The sequence below is a fragment of the Salarias fasciatus genome, chromosome 1 (assembly GCF_902148845.1).
Source record: "Salarias fasciatus chromosome 1, fSalaFa1.1, whole genome shotgun sequence".
Taxonomy (NCBI): Eukaryota; Metazoa; Chordata; class Actinopteri; order Blenniiformes; family Blenniidae; genus Salarias; species Salarias fasciatus.
This window is the reverse complement of record NC_043745.1, coordinates 9,293,479-9,313,491: the sequence shown is the minus strand read 5'-3', so window position 1 is coordinate 9,313,491 and position 20,013 is coordinate 9,293,479. Positions and strand designations below refer to the sequence as shown.

Here is a 20,013-nt window from a genome sequence, read left to right as displayed (position 1 = left end):
ACGATGATGAATTTAAATAAATAAATAAATCATGTAATTGAAATTCAGCACATTTTAGAAAGTGTTCCTTTTGTATTTGCTGTATATTTTCTAACATGCACTAATTGTAAGGTTAGTACCTTTGACCAAACACAGATATAATTGTATTTTCCCCTTTTCATCTTTCTAATCAAATTCAACAATTTCACTGAATGTTATTTGTGAAAAGGAAAAACTTTCACCCCTATAAAAAGACGAGGGAAACGAGGAACACTTCATCTCTTTAGATCGTAAGAGTAAAATCATGCCGTAAATATATTCTTATGAACTATGAAAGGTGTTGAGAACAAAACAACCCATTTCATGGAAATTAAAATGATCATCCTAAGCAGAGATGAATTTAAAGACACCTGATCAAAGACACAGCCAAACAGAGTCAATAGATCATATCCTTCACCATGTATGCCTGTATGCTCTCACCACAGTTGTGCATCAAAAGGAACCCTGAATCCAACGCTAAGATATGGCCTAAGACTCAATTTTGGATTTTTGTATGCAAACTGTTGGGTCCATGCATTTTCTGTCTTCTCTCATCAAGAGTCCATACCAGGGATAGATGGAAGTCCATTTCAGCAGTTGGATTTGCTCAGAATAACCTGATTACCCTACCAGGGATGGACTGTATAACAAGTAACGGTTGCTTTAATAAATATGCCAACAGACCCAGGATTCCCACTGCACACACACTTTCCTGTCATATATTGACAGCACATCCTGAGAATCAGCAATCACATTACACTTCAGACAATAACTCTGTGTACCTAAAATGCACGATACCTTTTCGCCCTGTTCGGCTACCAAGCTCTCTGATCTTGTCAACACATTTTGTTTCAGTGGGCATACCTGCAGAGACTGTACCACATCAGGCTTAAGGCCTGTAAGAACTATTGCTAAAGCTGTCAGAATATATACTTGAAGCTTTTTTCTTGTTTTGAACATCAGTAGTTTCAATCCCTGTGTAATAATTGAAGAATGTGAAAAAAAACTCTCTCTTTCACGTGTTTTTTCTTTGGTATAAAAAACCTGACCGGGGTACTTACAGGTAGTTGGCTTGTTGCAGTTGTGTCCGTGTCTGAAGTACTGAGGATTTTCCACAACAGGAATCCGTGTCATCCCTATGACCACTGCGTCTGGACCAGCGTCCAGAGTACAGGGGGTAATAATCCCATGGTTGACATGATGAAGAGGGCTTGCTGAGTCTTCCTCGCCGCTGATCACAGCCACTGGACCTGAAACAATACAGAAAGGCGGCTTAGTTTACACATAGAACCAGGTGGCTATAATGCTGATATGAGTTGTAAGAAAACATATTTAAATTTGAATATAATAAGTAAAACTGCTGTATTTTATTCAGAATGCTTGGAGAAGATAATTTATTTATTAAACCCTTTCTTCTGCAGCTTTCCACCAACTTCTCATTGATATCACACCCCATATAGTTTCTAGCAATCCACCTGGGAAATAATCTTTTTACATCCCAATCCATCCCTGCAATCTTCTGCTGATATGTCCAGAAGATGAGGGAAGGAATTCTTCCACCGGGTTGAGGATTGGAAAGTAAATTGGAAGGAAATATGACCTCTGGAATAGGCTGCGAATCCCTCTGTGACTGGAAGAGAATGGTGAACAGACCACATCTAAATGCAGTTTCACAGTCATTTCTACCATGTGTCTGAAGACAGGTTGGCTATTTATGATAATATTCGGTGAATTTTGACCTAAATATTCTGCATTCTGATGAATGTGGGTTCCATACGGCATAATCACTCTTTAAATGAGGCGCCACGTTTAAGAACTGTAATGGCAGGCACTGGAGATGGTTGAGGGTTTACAACGCAGTCATCTGAATTATTCTGAAAATAAAACACATAGAACTTCAGGAACTTCATCCTAAATGTGGCACAGATATAATATCACAGCGATGGTGTTATCATTTCCCACCCAAAGTGTTGAAACACCACATCCGCTCTGCGTCGATGGCAGTTTGCTGTCTCGAGGCAAAGCAAAGTGATCGTCCCACTGATGAACTCCAGTCAACGTCGATAGTGCATTTTTTTAAATGAATTTCTCCACACTGGTATCTCACAGCAGTTAAAATAAAGGTCATCAGTTCATGCTGTTCCCTTGACAAATGAGATTATGCACAGAAATATTTCACATTTGTATTTAGCACCAAATCGATAGTGTATATTCTAAAATGCTGCATCTTCCCATATTCATGCAGAAGTTTGTGAAGTGACCTTGTAGCTGGAAAGTCAACACGAGATTTTGGTAGGAATAAGTCACTACTGTGGACCGTTGAGCAAATAGTAAAGAATTACACTGAAGAAATGTATTGAAAGATCCTCAAGGGGCACAAGTGGTCTCCAGACTGTGAAAATACATCCGTGAGACTGAAGAACAGGTTCAAACAGGTTCAGTTTGCATTCTGAAAGTAGAAGAGATCATACATTCACAACATGAACTAAATTTGCTGAATTTCTCTGTGCTTCTCTTAACAGTGAGACTCTCAAAAGCAGAACTGGATTGTTTTCATCTTCATACAGGTTTGAACAATGTCACCACGTTTGCTCCTATTTTATGGACAGACGGATTTTCATCCCAAGTTCAAATATTCTACAATATCAAACCCTGAATTCCAGCTTCATAAAGCAGAAATGGCATTTCCGCAAGCACATCCTTTGCTTAAGGTCGAAACACAGTCAGTCAATATGCCTTGTACAGGAAAACAGGTTGCCAATAAATAAAATATTTATTGGCAGCTTTTAGGTCAAATAATATATTCAGACCTAGAATGAGATGTTTTGTATCACACCAGCACACTAAGTGCCATAATCTTTGTTCAAGATACTAAATAAAGCAAAATCAGATGAAAATGTGACGATGCCCACACTGCAAGGCCAATAATGTGAAAGTACAGGAGAACTCAGGAGCTCTGTGGGGCCTTTGATCACATGGAATCACAGTGTTTTGATTGAAGATGTGGTTTATAAAACCACAAGCAAACTGGCATTATGTTTTGGGAAAATGTGGATAATTCTGTCTGTTGGGTCATTACATTTTCCGTTTCTGTAACCAAACTCAACCACCAAAGTCATGCATGTCTGATGGGAGCACTATAAAGCCAGGGATTTCAGTCAGAGCGGTGAGTCTGCAAACATTGTTTTCTGTTGTATAAGGTTTTTTTAACCTGCTGGTATGATAATATATATTTACACTTCAGGGATGAGAGCGGTATCTTCAATTTGAAACAGCAGTGACTTTGTAGAAGTAACAGGATATCTAGTACAGGGGAGCTGTCACACAGTCGCAGTTTTTTCGCTGCAAAGTGCTTGAAGGGTGAAACAATGTATAAGAAAACTGTTTTCCTCTGTAGGATGTGAGTAAGTGCACATGAAATCCCTCAGCTATGGGAGACTACCGTATTTTACGCACTATAAGGCGCACGTAAAAGCCTGTAATTTTCTCAAAATCCAACAGAGCGCCTTATAATTCGATGCGCCTTTTTTGCGGGTATTACGGTAATCACCCTGATCACATGAGCAAACAACCCCTGCTGGTTAAGCTGCTAAGCTAGCTAGTTTAAACAGAAAGGCACACATGAAGCTTCAGGCACACTCTCCACTCTCCCAACCGCGGAGCACGGCACGCGGCTGCACAGCCGGCCAACGTGGGAAGCGGCTGGACACCGGGCGGCAGCCTACACGCTGCAACTCCGAGAACGGCCGGCCCCCGCCCAGCAGCCCGCCCGCCGGGACGCCGGGAGCGTCTGGCCGGCTGCGGCTGAGCTGTCGGTGGAGCACTTCACTCAGGAGACGGCAGCTGGCTGAACCCCGGTGACCAAGCGAGTTCGACCAGTCGTGGCCGCTCTCTGAGCTGCATATCCGTGAAGAGGAGCGATCCTCAGTCAAACTCGCTCTGATATGTCGCTTTACTCACACATTTCAACTGAGAATGTAACCACCTAGACTGCCAATATGTATTTCGCTCATACTATTCTATACATCCCATGCGCCTTAAAATGTGGTCCGCCCCATGTATGAATTTTTTTTTTAATAAAAACCATTCATTGACTGTGCGCCTATTAATCCAGTGAACCTTAATGCCGAAAATACGGTATGTTGTATTTGGTTTATTAGAAAAGAAAAAAAAACAACAACAACACGATCATAATGTGATTATTTCAGATTTGAAGACACTGCCTACCTGTGGCCTGGAATTTTCAGTGTCCAGGTTATGTAACATCACAATTACAGTAATAAGGATGTGTGATAAGGATTAACTTTTAGCCAAGTGTCTATTTGTACCAACATTTTAAATGTCAGACAGAGTATACAGTATATTTCCAGTAAACAAACGACTGGTACATTTAGTTTGCAGCCAAAGATGATGATAAAACAATATTTGGTTGCAGTTACTTTTCCTTATAAGCCAAACTGCAGGTGCAATGTAGAAATACGTCATGAGACACACTGGGCAACAAACGAGTCTGTGAATGCAGCCAGCAATAAAAAAGAAGTCCACAGCCGTCCTTCGCTGGCTGTGTGAAGTTTTGAAAAATGAAGTCTGTATTCAGAAAAGTAAAAGAGAAGGGTATAAAAAAAGCATAAAAGAAGGAAAGTATTATCGGTATAGGCAGCATCTGGAAAGCAAGGCTGGTTGAATTTATGGTGTCGTACAACACGCTCCTGTCAATACCAAGCATAATTTCCTTTCTTTAATCAAAATTCAAAGAAAGGCCCTGACGTGATTCACTGTCAGAAAGTGTGATCCAGTTTGCTGTTCTATCACCACCGTGTCAAAAGCAACGCCGAGCTCTGACATCTGCAATTTTCAGAGGGAGGCGTGCAGGAGGGGAGGGAGGAAGGGGGAAGCAGCGAGCGACATAAAGTCAACAGCAGCTGATTCAGTGAACCTGTTTACTCATCGTCTTGAGTCTTTTGCTCACCTTGACAGCACTGTAAATGGCAATCAAGACCGAGTCATATCAAATTACCGACCCTCCGTCGCCGAGGCGGCGCTCGGAGAGGCGGCGATGAGGCGACAACATGTGAGCAACGGTTTGTTCATAACGTCTGCTGTGGCTGCGGGGCTTTTCATACCCCAGCACAGTGTTTATCTGAGGGCTCAGCTCAGCACCGCACAGGGCCACAGCGGGCCACAATCCGGCCCTCCACTGGGGCACGAGGAAAGCTCCAAATCTCTCCTGATTCCTCTGACCCTCGGGGGTAAAGGTGTGATAAACAGCTTGAAATGAAATCATTACAGGGAGAATCATCACGGTTTACATTCAAAACTCTTTCGAAATGAGACAAGGCGCCTCCAGAAGGATCCGAGGATTATGCTCTGCATTTTATGAAATGGAATGAGAGCTCATCTGATCAGACGCCAGACGGCCGATCGATGAGGCTTCAGGGAAAGCCCGGCCAAACCACATACTCACACACACAAAAGAAAAAAGAACATTCTTGATTCTTTGGGAGATAAAGGTTTTCGAGGGAGGGGGAAAATTGGACTTCTTGACTTGAGAGCATCCTAAAAATTGCATTGATGTTACCTGAGTGATGAAAAGGCCCAGCGGCATCAGAGAGGGGCTTTATCATCTGAGACTGTGCACAGAATGGAATTCAGAACTGGACACTTTCGCCCTGAAACGTCTATCCCAGAGCAAAGTTCCTCTCCATTAAACCAACTCTGATTTATTCAGAGGAACTGGAAAATGAAATGAGCCAACTTTCAACATCCTTTTTGCTTCCCATTAAACAGTGAGTTACCGTATGTTCAGCTGTGCTCTCTGACTGGCTGCTGTGTCAGAGCTTCACTGGAGACACTGGAAAGACTCTCCCCTTCGGGTAACAGACATATTATCATTGCCCAATTCCAAAATGTCAAACATTTGAAACATTGGTTATATTAAAGGCATCTGTGAAATGACGGCGAAAAGAGCAAATCGATTCAACCCAGTCAGAGCCCAGTGCAACTACATCTTTTTGCACTTCTAGAAATCTCGATGCAGTGAGTTTTGTGAAAAAAGTTTTTTTTTTTCTTCTTCAACAAAGATATTGAGTTTCAACACAGGCTGTCTTTTTTTTTTCTTTTTTTTTTTTTTTTTTTTTTTGCCCGATCAGAGAGGAAAAGTCATACAGTCTGACTGGGAGTCGGCAGAGAACCTCAAAGAAGAAGAGATAACGTGGTGTATTAATAACAAGGTGGAATGGTGAAGGCGTTGCAGAGTCTTCAACCAGTTCAAACCGGCTCTCAAAGATTCAGCCAACAGCAAAGGTGACATCTGATGAAACAAGTCATTCAGAAAAAGAGCGTATATTAAGATACTGGAAACTTTCACACAGTAAAAAGACATTTTCTTACTGAACTTGTCAGTGGCAGATTATGGTCACAGTGGGCGGAGCTTGGCTGCTACACATTGACTTTGTTGGTTGGGTGGGTTTGATACAGACAGGAAGTGATGAATAATAAATGGAAAGTAGGAAATTTTGCTGGATTACATTCATCATCATAGTTTTACTACATATTCTTTCAGTTTCTATACAGTCTGTTATGTAGCCTTGTGAATGATCAATATAAAAAATGTCACATTGTGCTGTGTGTAGTCGTCAACCTGATTATACAGAAGGCCCTATTAAAATCACATTATTTCACAGACTCCTATCCTGAGACTACTAGATTCAAATGGAAGTAGGCAAAAACATTTACCAAAAGTACGTAAGCATGCTAAATAATAATCTTGGTAAATATCCTTGATCTCCTTAAATAGGTTAACTAGGTGCTGATTCACTTTGACTCATTAAACCATTTCTGGTAGTTTTGTGACAGTCTGGTCAGGTTGGCTTTCAGCTTTTCTAGATTACGGCAGATCATATATGAGGCATGGTAGTTATTTAATTCAATAGAAAAAAATGAAAAACATTAAACATTTTACATTAAACCACTTGAACGGGAGAAGAGAATCCCCTCACAGGATTTCCCAGTATTTTCCACAGAAAGTAGACTCTCGTTACCCTTTATTCAATGATATCAGCTTATCTTGATTTCCTTACATGGTTATGTACTTCAGGCAACCCTGAGGCTGGTGTTAAATTCAACGTACTGGACTCTGCATGAGTTTAGGGTTAGGGTGAGGTTTGGTGAAGCAATCACAGGAAAATTGACTTTGAAGTAAAGAGACAGAGGATGATCTGAGGGCCAATTAAAACGGTTCAACCAGTCATACATCTTCAATACACACATTACCATGCATGATTGCTTTACAGTCATGCTGATGAGCATGTAAAACTAAAGCTACGCAGGCTCAGAGAGGACATGCAGCGTCCTTTCAGGAAGGCTTGGCTGGCCGTGGGGATCAGACAGAGAACACTCTCACTGTGAGAGCCACAGTGAAACCGCTGCACTGCTGTGCTCAGTATTAAAGGATCAGTGAAAAGATGAAATAGATTTCTTTTTTTTTTTTTTTTAACTATGACTCATAAAATCTCCTCAAGAGGAGCTTCAGATTGTGGAAAAAAAATAGCCTAATATGAGCATAGTAAATCATTTGAAAACACATCAGAGGGCAAGTTTGAAGGGGAATAGTCTGAGGAACTGCACATATTATTCATTCATCAATGTTTAAACACTACATCACCTCCGATATTACCGACCGCATGAGAGGATGTTTTGAAAGGTGCAAAGGTTTGACACCCTGCAACAGATTGTCCAGGTTTTGGACACATCTGTGTAGCTCAAAGCGCTCAGACTGTCCGTCTGGTCGATTCTCCTCCTACCCAGACTGACTTCACGATGACCAAACCGTCGTTGCTCTCCCTGTCAGCCGAGACCTTTCCTTTATGGTGGATCTGACACCCTGCTGATGCTGCTGCATGATGGAGAAGAGTCTAATGCTCCCAGACCGCTGTATAGCCGCCCTCTCACTCAGCCACATCTGACACGCGAGTCGGCAAGAATGTAACTGATCATCAAAGGACACGGCAGTGCCAGCAGAAAATCATTCATTTAACATGTTCAGAGCAACAGACACCAGTTTGTCCCGGGACTGCTTCCTGAAAAGTCTTAGATCACTGTGGCATGCCGACGTTTGAAGATTAGTTAAATCTCATTGCTCATACCCTTCTATCTCCTGCCAGCCAATATATTTCTCCAGCCAACATCCTTCTCTTTTTTTCCTGAGATGTGTCACTCCTGCTAAGATTTCTCAGTGATTCTGCGGACGGCCCGTCACCTCGGCCCACATTACTCAGCGTTCCCTCGGCGCAATGCTCCCGCCGTCCCGGCTGGCAGCGCTGCGGCCAACGTTTCATCCCCGTGCAAAGGCAGAGTTCGCAGGTACATTAGCTAATTCGGCCAAATCAATTGCTCAAGAGTGACATCTGCATCATCTGTTTCTCAGAGTTTAGAAGTCAATCTAATTTACTCTACAGGAGGAGAGACGGCCCAGCCTTCCCCTGCCGGGGTTTGAAATGGACTCGTAAATTAAGGTGTTGTCCAGCAGTGATGAATTAAAGGAGCTCTCACATCTTTGAACGAACAAACTTACATACAACAGATGACTTTTACATCTTGGCTTTGCCACCTCCTGTTCATAATCACACTGAACCAAAAACATTTTAACAAGCTTCAGGGTGGTGGCGGTGTGTGTGTGTGTGTGTGTGTGTGTGTGTGTGTGTGTGTGTGTGTGTGTGTGTGTGTGTGTGTGTGTTTGGGGGTGGAATCTCATTTCAAGCAGTTATTTCAACATCAATCCTTGCAGTAAACTTGTACTGTATTCAAAATTACGATACTGCATTGTATACAGAGGAGTCATTACTGCAGACAGTGTCATCATCTTCAGACAAAGAGCATAAATGTGTGCATAATTTTGGTTATAATGCATTAAAAAGTAATGCAGCACTATAAATACCACTACTTTTTTTCAACATCAATGAAATTTAGGAAATATATCCAGTTACTAATTACTTGGTAATTGTTTCTCCTGTCTATGATTTATTAATAGAATAAAGCTGTATTTCAGTTAAATTGAGGGAGAAATGGCTTTGCAGAGCAGGCAGTAACTCTTTTCACTGACACCAGAAGTAACATTGGAAACTGAGCAATTAGAGTGGTGAACATTCAGTTATTAGCCTGCAGAGTTAATACTAACAGCGCTACAGTAACACACTACTTTCTCATCTAATTTTCTACAGACTGCTGCTTCAGATTGCTCCGTTTACACGGCAACATTTTCAAGTGAAAAAATGGGAAACTTCCATTGCCTTTTGGATACTCTTTACATGACAATGGTGCTCAAAGAAAATGAAAATGCAACTCAAAAAAAGCTCAGCTTTTCTAAATCACTCCGTATTTTCGGCCATTTCCTTATAAAACAACGCTGTCACTTTGACGCAAAATTTTTCTGAAATAAAAATGTAAAAACAGTGCGTTTTCACTTGAAACTTCATCCAAATTTAACACACGATCACTGTTATCATCATAGAAAAGTATTGTAAAGCTGCAAGCTGTTTATTTCCTGTCCACAGAGACAGTAGTGAGACTGAGTGTTAGCCAAGGTACTTGTCTCAACAGTTACTACTTCACCAAACTGCTCTAAAGTGGATAAGAGCCCCGTGAATAGTACTTGTAATCATAAATTCATTAACTCACACAGCACTGGTCATGCTTCCCACTATCCTCCATATTTCAATGTAATTAATTAATTGAAAATATAATTATAATAAGGACAAGTTCAATCAACAAGACAAACCACAGTAGAAAAACATCAGTGTTGCAGATAAACACTCACACATCAATGTAAAACCACCAGAAAGAGAAACATGCATTGTTCAAAGGTGATACCTTTTTTTTTAAGTACATAAGCAACATTTCTCATTTTAATAAGTTTGGTCTTTTCAGTTTCCGCTCATTTTATCCTTTTAAAAAAGTCTTTTTAATTTGTCTCCTTAAGAAAGCCTAACTTTTCTCTGATTGTCCAGCAACCGTTGGATGAGAGAGAGAAAAAAGCGATTAGTTTTACTTTCGGCGCCTGCAGCTAATGACCTTACAGGGGAAAGGAGCTCGTGTCAGCCTGGGTTGAAAAGGCAATTTCTATTGCTGCTTTTAAAAGAGCACATTGGTAGCGGCATTTAGTCGACAAATAGGATGTTTGTTTGTTTGTTTGTTTTTTTATTGCAGAAATTCGTTTTTCACAAAAATGGTTTGGCTCCACACAAAAGATGAATTTTGCACTGAGATGAAAGAAGAAAAAAACAGGAAAATCAAATGGTTTTTTTTCCCTTTGTTTCAAGCTACTTGAACTTGATCTTGACCGCACACTGTAACAACAACACCTACAGATCAACACCGAACGCCTGCAAGAGGGGAATTTGTCCAAATCAAATAATTTACAGTGTTTCTGACCTGACTGGTAGCTTCTCTACATCTCAATTTTCTGACAGTTAATTTAGCAATCTGATACTTCTCTCAACATATCCACCAATCTGATGGAAAGGCCAGAGCTAACAAAGCCGCTCACTCTACAAACATGTATTGTTGAAAATAATGAAACTTCGTTGTGTCAGAATTCCACTGCTGCCCACAATCTAAAAACACATGAACTCTGGGAGACCAGTGTCTTCATTACCATGGACACACACAGTCACAGTGCAGTGTATTTTGAGTCAAACCCACACACACTGCCTCCAAAAATACACACCAACAGAAAATGTGAATTAATCATCAGCTCAACAGATGCACAACTCACTGTTTTTGTGAGTAACTTTTTGCTACCGCATTGGTGTGAATAATAACACACAACATTTCCCCAACTAACAAGTATGAATACATTGGTGCTACAATAATTTATCCTTGTGTAAATCCAGACTGACACCATGAGAGCTATGGGGATCACATCATATACAGTAGTAGCATCATACCTAGGTCATTACAATATTGTATTGCTTATTCCATTCCCCAAGAATAAATGATATTAATTTATCGTAACACAGTAACAGAGCATGGCTGTTAATATCATGATACAGTGATAATTCACCATAACTGAAAAGAGTATCAGAATAAACCAGTGAACGTGACAGAAAACAACAATATCTCTAATACAGAGAAGAGAGCTGCTTGGAAAGTAACCCAAGATCTGCAGAGACTGAGGAGTGTGAATCCAGTGGGGAGTGTGAGGCAGACCCACTGAGCCTCATGAAATGTGGTCATGAGACTGACGGCGATGATGAAAACTCCAGAACCCAACAGAGGCAGCATGATGTCCGAGCAGAAGGTTGGAAATGGTAGTAAAGACCCTCTGGAGGATGTGCATAGAGACCAGAGCAGATCCTGGCTTTAGAGGACCCTGACTGGAAACATGAGACGAGACCTCGGTTTAGCTCATCCTCAGCTCACTGGCTTTAGTCCACCTGTGGCCGACCGAAGGGAGGGTTGATCAGCAGATGAAGGCCGTAGTGAGGAGTATGATGGTCTCGGTTTAGGCGTTGAGTTCATTTTGATGTTGGACCCATCAGTCCAGGGACAGGCGATGTGGTGGTGATCAACTTTCCAGAGGCTGAATGTCTGCTGAAGATATTCCTGAGGTGGACTGTGGCAATGACTTGAGCTTGAAGAACAGGAGGCAGGACTCATGACAGGGGTTGAACAGAGTGGTATGCCGTGACTTGGTGACGATAGATTACAGAGCAGGTCCAGGCTGCAGCCGTACCATCTCAGAGGTAACAGGAGCATCGCAGGCTGGAATAAAAGCAGTTTGCACAATGATTATGTTCAAGCTCCTCTAAAACGTCCAGAAGGTGAAAACAAGTCCATCAGCCAAGGTTTGGAAGTGAAAGCTCCCTCCGTCATTTTAAGACAATCAATGTCAGTGGCAACGTCACTCACTTCCTCGAACTCCTCTTGTGAAAAATACAATCAGGATCTTCGTTTGGTACTTGGTCGGTGGTCAGGAACAGAGAGGAAGAACCAAAATACGAGCACATCTCAGAGGATCCCGAGGTACACGATGGGAAAGTTCGGCTCACAGAAGATCAGTCCAACAATTCCAGAGGCAAAGGCAAACACACGGGCCTGGCAGACAGCGGAAAACCAGAGCACCGCAGCACCATGGGAACAAAAACCAGACACGAGAGCACTCATGAAAACACTTGGCAACTCATGGATGGAAGTCATGTCAAGAGAAAACAGGCGAACAAGACGGAGTGAGGCAGGCGATTATAAGTGAGGAAGGCGTGGACACGCTACTGCAATAATCAAGTGTGGTGATATTATTTGATGACGGTGCGACACAAGGAGAAGGAAGTCAGGTGCTGGACAGAAAAGTAAAATACCAAGTGAGAACTGAAGTTCAGAAACACATAGCAAGGCACGAGAGACCGAGTTAAAATAACCCTGACGAGCAACACGAAGGGAAAACAGACACTGTGTGCAGAACACATAGAATAGACAAACTATTGCAACAAACATATGCAATAGTTTGATCCCAACTCATGTTCATTCCAATAGCTCAAAATACAATATTATCACAAGACATTGATCACTTCCAATGATTATTGCAACAAAAGGTCATTTTATGATGTACACTGTTCAGCTATAATTTGATTACAACTTGCCCAAGGTTCAGTATCAAGACATAATAATCATGCCCCCTCTATAACGGCCAAACTCTTGCTTTTATTTGTGCTTGATGTCAGAAGATGTTTACCTCTTTTTTCCTCTTCTTATTCATTTCGTGCTCCTGTTATTCCTCATGATTACAAATCGGTGCACTATGGATCACTATGGACAGACCCCTTTTGGAAAAGAGGTTTTCAATCTCAATGAGGCCTTTAACCCAGTTAAATAAAGGATATAAATAAAGGTTCCTCCTTTCCTGACTCATTTGTGTGCAGGCATACCTCCACTGAGTTTGACATTGTTGTTCGAACAACACTTGCATTTGTGATGTGTGTTTAACCTTCATCTCTTTCCATGATAGATCATCACTTAAGTCACTTTACATGAATTATTACACAACATACACCAATCAGCTCCAATGTTACGGCCATCCGCCTTACACTGCTTCATATAAGTAAGAATTAGCGATGCACTTTGTACTTAAACACCTTTCTGTCAGCCCCAGCATTTGCATCTGCAGCCAACTGAGCTGCTGCAGATGAACATCAAAGCTCAGATTTGGGTCCCTGTGAGCCTCGGCTGTACATGACCTTGTTCACGGTTCACCACTTCCCCTTCCTCACGTCACTCTTGATAGGTACAGACTTCTGGAGACCAGGAACGCCACACTACAGCTGCCATTTAGACACGCTCTGACAGTCAGAACAATTTAGCCTCTCTTAATGTATCCCACCCACCAACAAGTGCAGGAAAAAGACTTTCAGCATAAACCATTTATCAGTCAGTGGTCGTGTCATTTCTGACTGGCGTATTTTTAGCATTCACAATATTCAAAGCACCTTATATTAAAAAATAAGGTGCACTTATGTCATCTTATTGTGTTCTTTAATAGTTGATGTGATATCTAATACTCTGGCAGCGCATGCTGTTATACTAGAATTCATTACATCTCAAGTGCAAATTGAGTCTCTTAAATAAAATGGCTTTATTGGACAAAGCAGATAACAAAAATGTTTTTTTTTTCTTCTTCCTTTCTGAGTCATTCTGCTTCAATCATTTTTACTGCAGTAACTAAATAGCACACAGTCACAAAAAAACATGTTAGAAATGTTGCATCCTGTTGATCAAATGGTCCATTTGAAACATGAAAAAGTACTTATTGCTTTTAACTATTGTTAGGTAGCTTGTGTTAGGTAACTTTAGGTAACTGCAGAACTTACATGTTATATATGTGTATATATATATATATATATATATATATATATATATATATATATACATTTTGATCATTTTGATTGAATCCCCTGAGAAAATATAACCCTAGGTTTGAATTTCAAAATATTTCAGTGGGTTCCCTCTGAAGCACTACACTGCTGCTGTTCACTGTTTGTGCTGTTTTAAAGCTGAACACGCGTGCAGCTGCGACACTGCTGGTGGTTTTGTTTCTGGACCCGGATCACATTCAGCTGACCTGCTCCGCTGGCTTTGTGCTGCTCTGCTCAATGGTCATTAACATGTCTGCACTCCATCACGCCGCCTCTTTCTCTGCTGCGGGAGCTCGTTTTTACAAGAGCCTCTGGGTTTTTTTCAGTCTCACCTGCCCAGCTCATGCATTCCAGACCTAATTTGTCTTTTCACTGCATTTTTTACTCATCATAATTATTGCTGCAAAGAAAAAAATAAAAAATAAAGAAATAAAACGAGTGAGAAGAAAAAAAAAAGCAGCAGGAGTGTTTGTCTGGAGCCACCTGATTGTTTATGTCTCTGTTTTTCTCCAAATGAAAGAGTGCTGAAGGTGATGCTCAGGACAGGGAAGAAAAAAAAAAATAACAAAAAGGCAGCGAGTGACTCTGCGGGGCTTTCCCTCTGGTGGGGAATAAATTGTGCCGTGTGTGATTGCTTCCGTTCCACCTCCTTGTGGTAATTATCGCACAGATTTCTTTCAAAGGTAGTTAATTAGGACTGGAATTAACTTGAGGACACGTAAAATGAACAAGAGAACACAGGAAGGATAACTTACTGAGGCAAGGCTCCGCTTTTAGTTAACAGTGGATGCGAAACAAATTAAATCCATACGTGGGGAGGGAGGGAGACGGCGAAGCCAAGGCTAACGACATGCTTGTGATGAAGCAAAGACAATGGATCTGCAGGACATAAATATGAGCTAACTGCCAGCGTGCTCAAAGCTCTTTTCATAAATCCATCAGAACTGGTCATTTGCTACTCAGTACTGTGACTGTACGGCAGGTTAATTTACTGATATATTGCTGTCAGCGGCTTCTTTACTCCCGCCTGTTAGTGCAGCTTCAGTGTGAGCCAGCGCTCAGAAACAAGAATTGTCAGCTGAAATGTATTAACTTGTTTATTGAAAACCATAATGGTTTTGCAGTTTCTAGAAATATATAGAGAACGGGAGCACTGCGTTAGCTCATTAGCTCAGCAGAGATGTTTTGTTTACTAGGTTTTTCTTTGTAATCTTCTAAAATAGTAATTTTTGGAAATAGTTTAAAAAAAAGTCTAAACTTGAGCAGATTTGTTTGCTGATAACATGCTGTATGTAAGCCTAGAATTATATCCATGATGGTCACTGAGGAATCTCTTGCTGACACAAGGCTGTGTTTCCGGGACTCTTCACAATATATCTTTAAAACTGTGACGTAGTGGAGGGACGATCCTCAACCTATTTCAGGCTCTGTAACGTGTGTTTTCGTTTACATGTTCTCCCTGCTCTCACTAAAGTTAGCAGGGATTGAGTCGAGCGCACTGCGATCCTTAATCAGTAAAAGAAGGTATAAAAGACAGACGGACTGTTAAAAAAATAAGATGTAATATCTTGAAATATGTCAGAATGACGACTTTCACTAAACCTTACACATTAAGGCAGTGGAACGCAATGTCTTTTTCTATCGTCGTATCTTTTAATGTCATTTTACCGAGCTTCTCTCAGGACTATTTCTGTTCGCTAATACTTCCCTCTGTGCACACAGTAAAGCCCTGCTGGACGGCATGCTGTTTACCCAGCTTTCGAGGGCGACCAAACGGGGCCGAACACTACGGCTGGTTGAAATTTATGGGCTATGAACAAATTTACGAGCAGCCCCACACAGCTCAAGCCGCTCTCTCTTTACTGTGGTATAAACAATGCTCGGACACTGAGGGGGAAGGACGGCGAAGGCGAGACAGAAATAAACATGCATTTTAAATCGGGTGTAAAGCTTTCAGTCACAGCTTCCGGATCCACGTGTATGTCCTCTGGAATCAAGCGTCTACACCACCCAGAACATTATCTGCCATGACACAGCAGTGAAGCAATTACAGTTAGCGTGGCCGTATGTCTGTGGCCGCGATGCTCAGAGTGATAATAAAAGAAAACACCCATGATTGTTATTCTGAATCAGTTCCCATGGTACACTATCAGCTTTTATATCTTTGACAACACATTACCCTGTAAGGTCCCAGAAGACGGACGAAGCAATTTTACACAAGTCTGAGAAGTGATGGAAAATGACATCAAGCTGCAGCCGATCTGTCCGGAGCCTGTTCCCTGATTTATGACTAAGAAAGAGTCAGGATCTTTACCAAAACCTTGGACCTGTACTTTATTACACGTTATTCGCCTGAAAACAAATTGAAAACAAAGCACACAGCAATCCGAGGAGGTACTTGGAGTCACACAGCTCTCTGCTCTGCTCTGGGTTTCATCCGTCTCCCGCCACAATGTAATCAGAAAAGGCCAATAGAAAAGCTGGTGGTGGCATTGTTACAGAAACTACTTTGCATCATAAACTCAGCAGTAAAGCCATAGACAAACGCAATCCAAGCATATGCACAGCAGCCATGCGGCCATATTTCTCGTGGTGGCATTAGAATATGAAACGTTTCCCTCAGCATCGAGCATCTGGCAGTGTGTGCATGCAAATCACAACCAGGCCAAGAGCGGCGTTCAGACGCCGCGGCTCACAGAACTACGTGATGATGGTGCACATTAGTGCCGCGCATGAAGCCCGTGCACACTAATGTACATCCAACAAGTGGCTCAGCGGTGGAGGGGGGCGCGGAGAAAGACAAATAATGCGTCTTATCGTTCATCAGGGGTCTTAATGAGACACGATATCGTCTGTGTGATGAATACATGCTTGAAATGAGGTAAAAATTCAGATAGAGGTTTACTCAGACGCACATTACCAAAATGAATCAGTTCAACGGCAGCGTTGGACCTGAATTAATCCCTATTTATAAATATTTATAGCTGGCTGGGTAGCGAGACAGACAGCTACTTCATTGTGCTCCCAGGAGAAAAAATGTTTTCACAGTCTGCACATGGAACACGAACAGTTCACTGCACACCGGCTCGCAGCACGGACGTGTGTGGCACAGGAGCTGAAAAGGTATAGCTGAAAATGCGAAGAAACGAACTGGGTACATCTGCAAAAATCTGATTGAACAAGAGGAATGGACCATCCCTTATAACACCTGGCAACACAGATTACTGCATTACTTACAGTCTACCCACATCTCAGCCGCCGGCGACTGGTACGTCTGCATTCATGTGACCATCCTTTGCAATTTAGGATTACAAACCATATCTTGAACATTTGTATTCATGTTCGTTCAGCAATTCCACAGACTTATAACTAAAAAGCTGTGGAGCTCATGATTGCACTCACCAGGTATTGGTAATAAGGGACCGACTATTTGGGGGATTTTCCAAATTCCTTAAGTGGGAAACACATAAATGTGAATCGAATGTGAAGTAGCTATTCAGGGAAAACAGCAGGAGCTTTGTGGTAGTTTTACAAAAGTCACAGAATCAGCAAAATTGTCAATATTCATCTTGAAGATTTGTGAAAATCTATTCAAAACTTGTTCAACCTTTTCTGGGAAAAGCAGAAAGGCAGAAAATTACAAAGCAAAATTCTCTAAATTAGCAAAAAAAAAAATCAGATTTCGTCTTGCAGGGATCCACAATGTTGCTCTCACAATTCGTGGAGATCAAAAAAGTCATTCTGAAGCCTCTGAACAAGAATCAGTGGCCTGTAGGAAGCAATTAACAGATCAACTGACTTGATCCCATTTGTTTCAGTGTCTTGATGCGACCCACAGTGGGCTTCTACGAAAGCGGGATTCGAACCCTAACCTAGAATTAGCTCAAAACTCCAGATCAGTACTATGAACAACAATGATCGACCGATTGATCACATATTCCAATTCAACAGCCGCCCCTTCACAAATCAGACATATGTCTGCAAGACATAAAGTAGGATTAAATTGGGTTTATTGACCAATCGTTTATTCGCACTGATCCATCCAAGTCACTCTGTGTTTCCCCAGAGAGAACTGATAGTCTGGTTTAGGCTGAAGCTGAATCATCTTTAGGTGGACAGTCTTTCTAGTTGTTTAAGGTAACACAGCACATAGCAAGTGCTCACTTGGGATTTTAAGACAAACAAACAGGAAGCACATTGAGATCATTGTGAAGCACATTTTTCTGTGCACTCAGGTACCACTCCCTTAGAAATGTATTCAAATGTAGTTATGCACAAAGCCTAAATTAATTCCGCGGCTCAGTGTGGGACATCAATCAATCCAGATTCAATATTCTCCTTTTATCTTCCCTGGTTCCCTTCTTTTCATGCACTTATTTCCCTTTGTTAGCGTTACGCAATTTTCTTGATTACTCTCTTTCCACTCGATGCCCCGTTGTCAGGATGCGGAACACACTGCCAAGGAAAGTTCAACAACTAGCAACCATACTAATACTGATTAGAACATAAAAAGCCTTCAGAGTGACAGCAGCGGCAATCGATCAAAACCTGAAATCCTCTATCAGCATGTTTTACTCCAGCAACTGCTGCTTCATCATAACTTAAAAGCAGGTTAAAAAAGAGAAGGGAAAAAAAAAGACCCGCGTCATTTACTTGATCCTCTATTGTCTGTCTCTGTCCCTGCCTCTTGCTCTTCCTCTTTCTTGTTTCCATCCTTGGGGGCCTTGATTCCTGCTTCAGTTCCTTCACAACTGCCGTCCTTTATCGGACGCTTCAGGACCGAACAGATTTGTTATCCCAGGAGGTGGAGGAAAGCAGCATGAGACACAGGGAAGTGTGTGTGTGTGTGTGTGTGTGTGTGTGTGTGTGTGTGTGTGTGTGTGTGTGTGTTTTGGTTGGGGGAGAAGGTCATTTTAATTACTCCTCTAACCACGACACATGAACCCAAATCAACCTTCACAGACCCCAATCCAGACTCTGCCTTTCCTGTGAAGAGACTCCATCAACTCATTACGAAATTAATTCCTGATTGACAGAAAGCCTTGACGGTTGACCCGGGCCTTCTATTATTCTTAATATGCCATCAATTGGCAACAGGAAATGCATTGTGGTTCAAATGTGAGATTAAACACAATATGTGTCTAAAAATGAAGTCAAGGTATTTTACTGAAAGTGAAAGTTCAATCGTTTTGTCGAAGGTTGTGTTGATGGCCCTGTTAGCAAAAGTTACAAATCTTTGAATGGAGAGAGGACTGTACATGGTTGTGCCAAGGGTATCTGTGCCAGTACAAAAGCAGAACTCTGATTGAACTCTGTCATCCAACAGTGACAAAAGCTTTGGCCAATCAATCTGTTTCCGCCTCTCAGTGCATCCATCACTTCCTGCTTCTCAAACTAAACTTTTAACAGCCTTGTTCATCGGCTCATGCCTGACATATAAAACACACTGACACTACCGTTCGTCACGACAACATTTTCAAGTGAAAATGGGAAACTTTAGTTGCTTTTGGTGTCTGTTGCCACGACAACGGGGCTCAAAGCCGCTCAATGCAACTTTTTATAACGAGGTTGAACGTGAAACTTTTCAGAAAGATTAAAAAACAATGGGTTTTCTTTTAAGGGTGAGAGGCTTGAGTGGAAACACACATGTTAAATACAGCAATGGTGATGAAATGTTCCTTTAAATTACATCTTCATTCAGCCAACATAGCCTCAAAATGACAATGTAAAGAACGTTTAAATCTCAACATAACTGACATCAGTTTGTTGCCAAAGTATCTTCACCGAGTTGAGTCCAGTCAAGAGAAAACTTTTATCTGAATGCTGAATAACTTCTGCTGAAACAAGAGCGGTATAGGACGCCTCTGTTACATAAAACAGCAGCGTTCTTAATCCTGAACAATGCTTCCAGCTCTTTCACCAACTACTCTTTTAAAGCTGTCTCACCATGCCTACTGCGGTATAAATTCTCGTCTTAATAGTTTAAAAACCCAAATTCATAAAACCAGACGTGATTAGTTATTAAATATGAACTTTTTCTTCAAGTTTTACAGTAAAAAGATAAAGACTTTTATATAACACTCCAAAAGAA

The 20,013-nt window shown here is 41.5% G+C and overlaps 1 protein-coding gene across 3 annotated transcripts in view; it reads right to left on the bottom strand.

Annotated features, from left to right (window-relative positions):
• ntrk3b (neurotrophic tyrosine kinase, receptor, type 3b) overlaps positions 1-20,013 on the bottom strand; it is a 256,702-nt gene that overhangs the window by 47,464 nt on the left and 189,225 nt on the right. For all 3 annotated transcript variants that reach the window (XM_030091636.1, XM_030091644.1, XM_030091651.1), the window contains one exon: positions 1,080-1,268. In XM_030091636.1, coding sequence (XP_029947496.1) covers positions 1,080-1,268 — 189 coding nt within the window. The remainder of the gene's footprint in view (positions 1-1,079; positions 1,269-20,013) is intronic.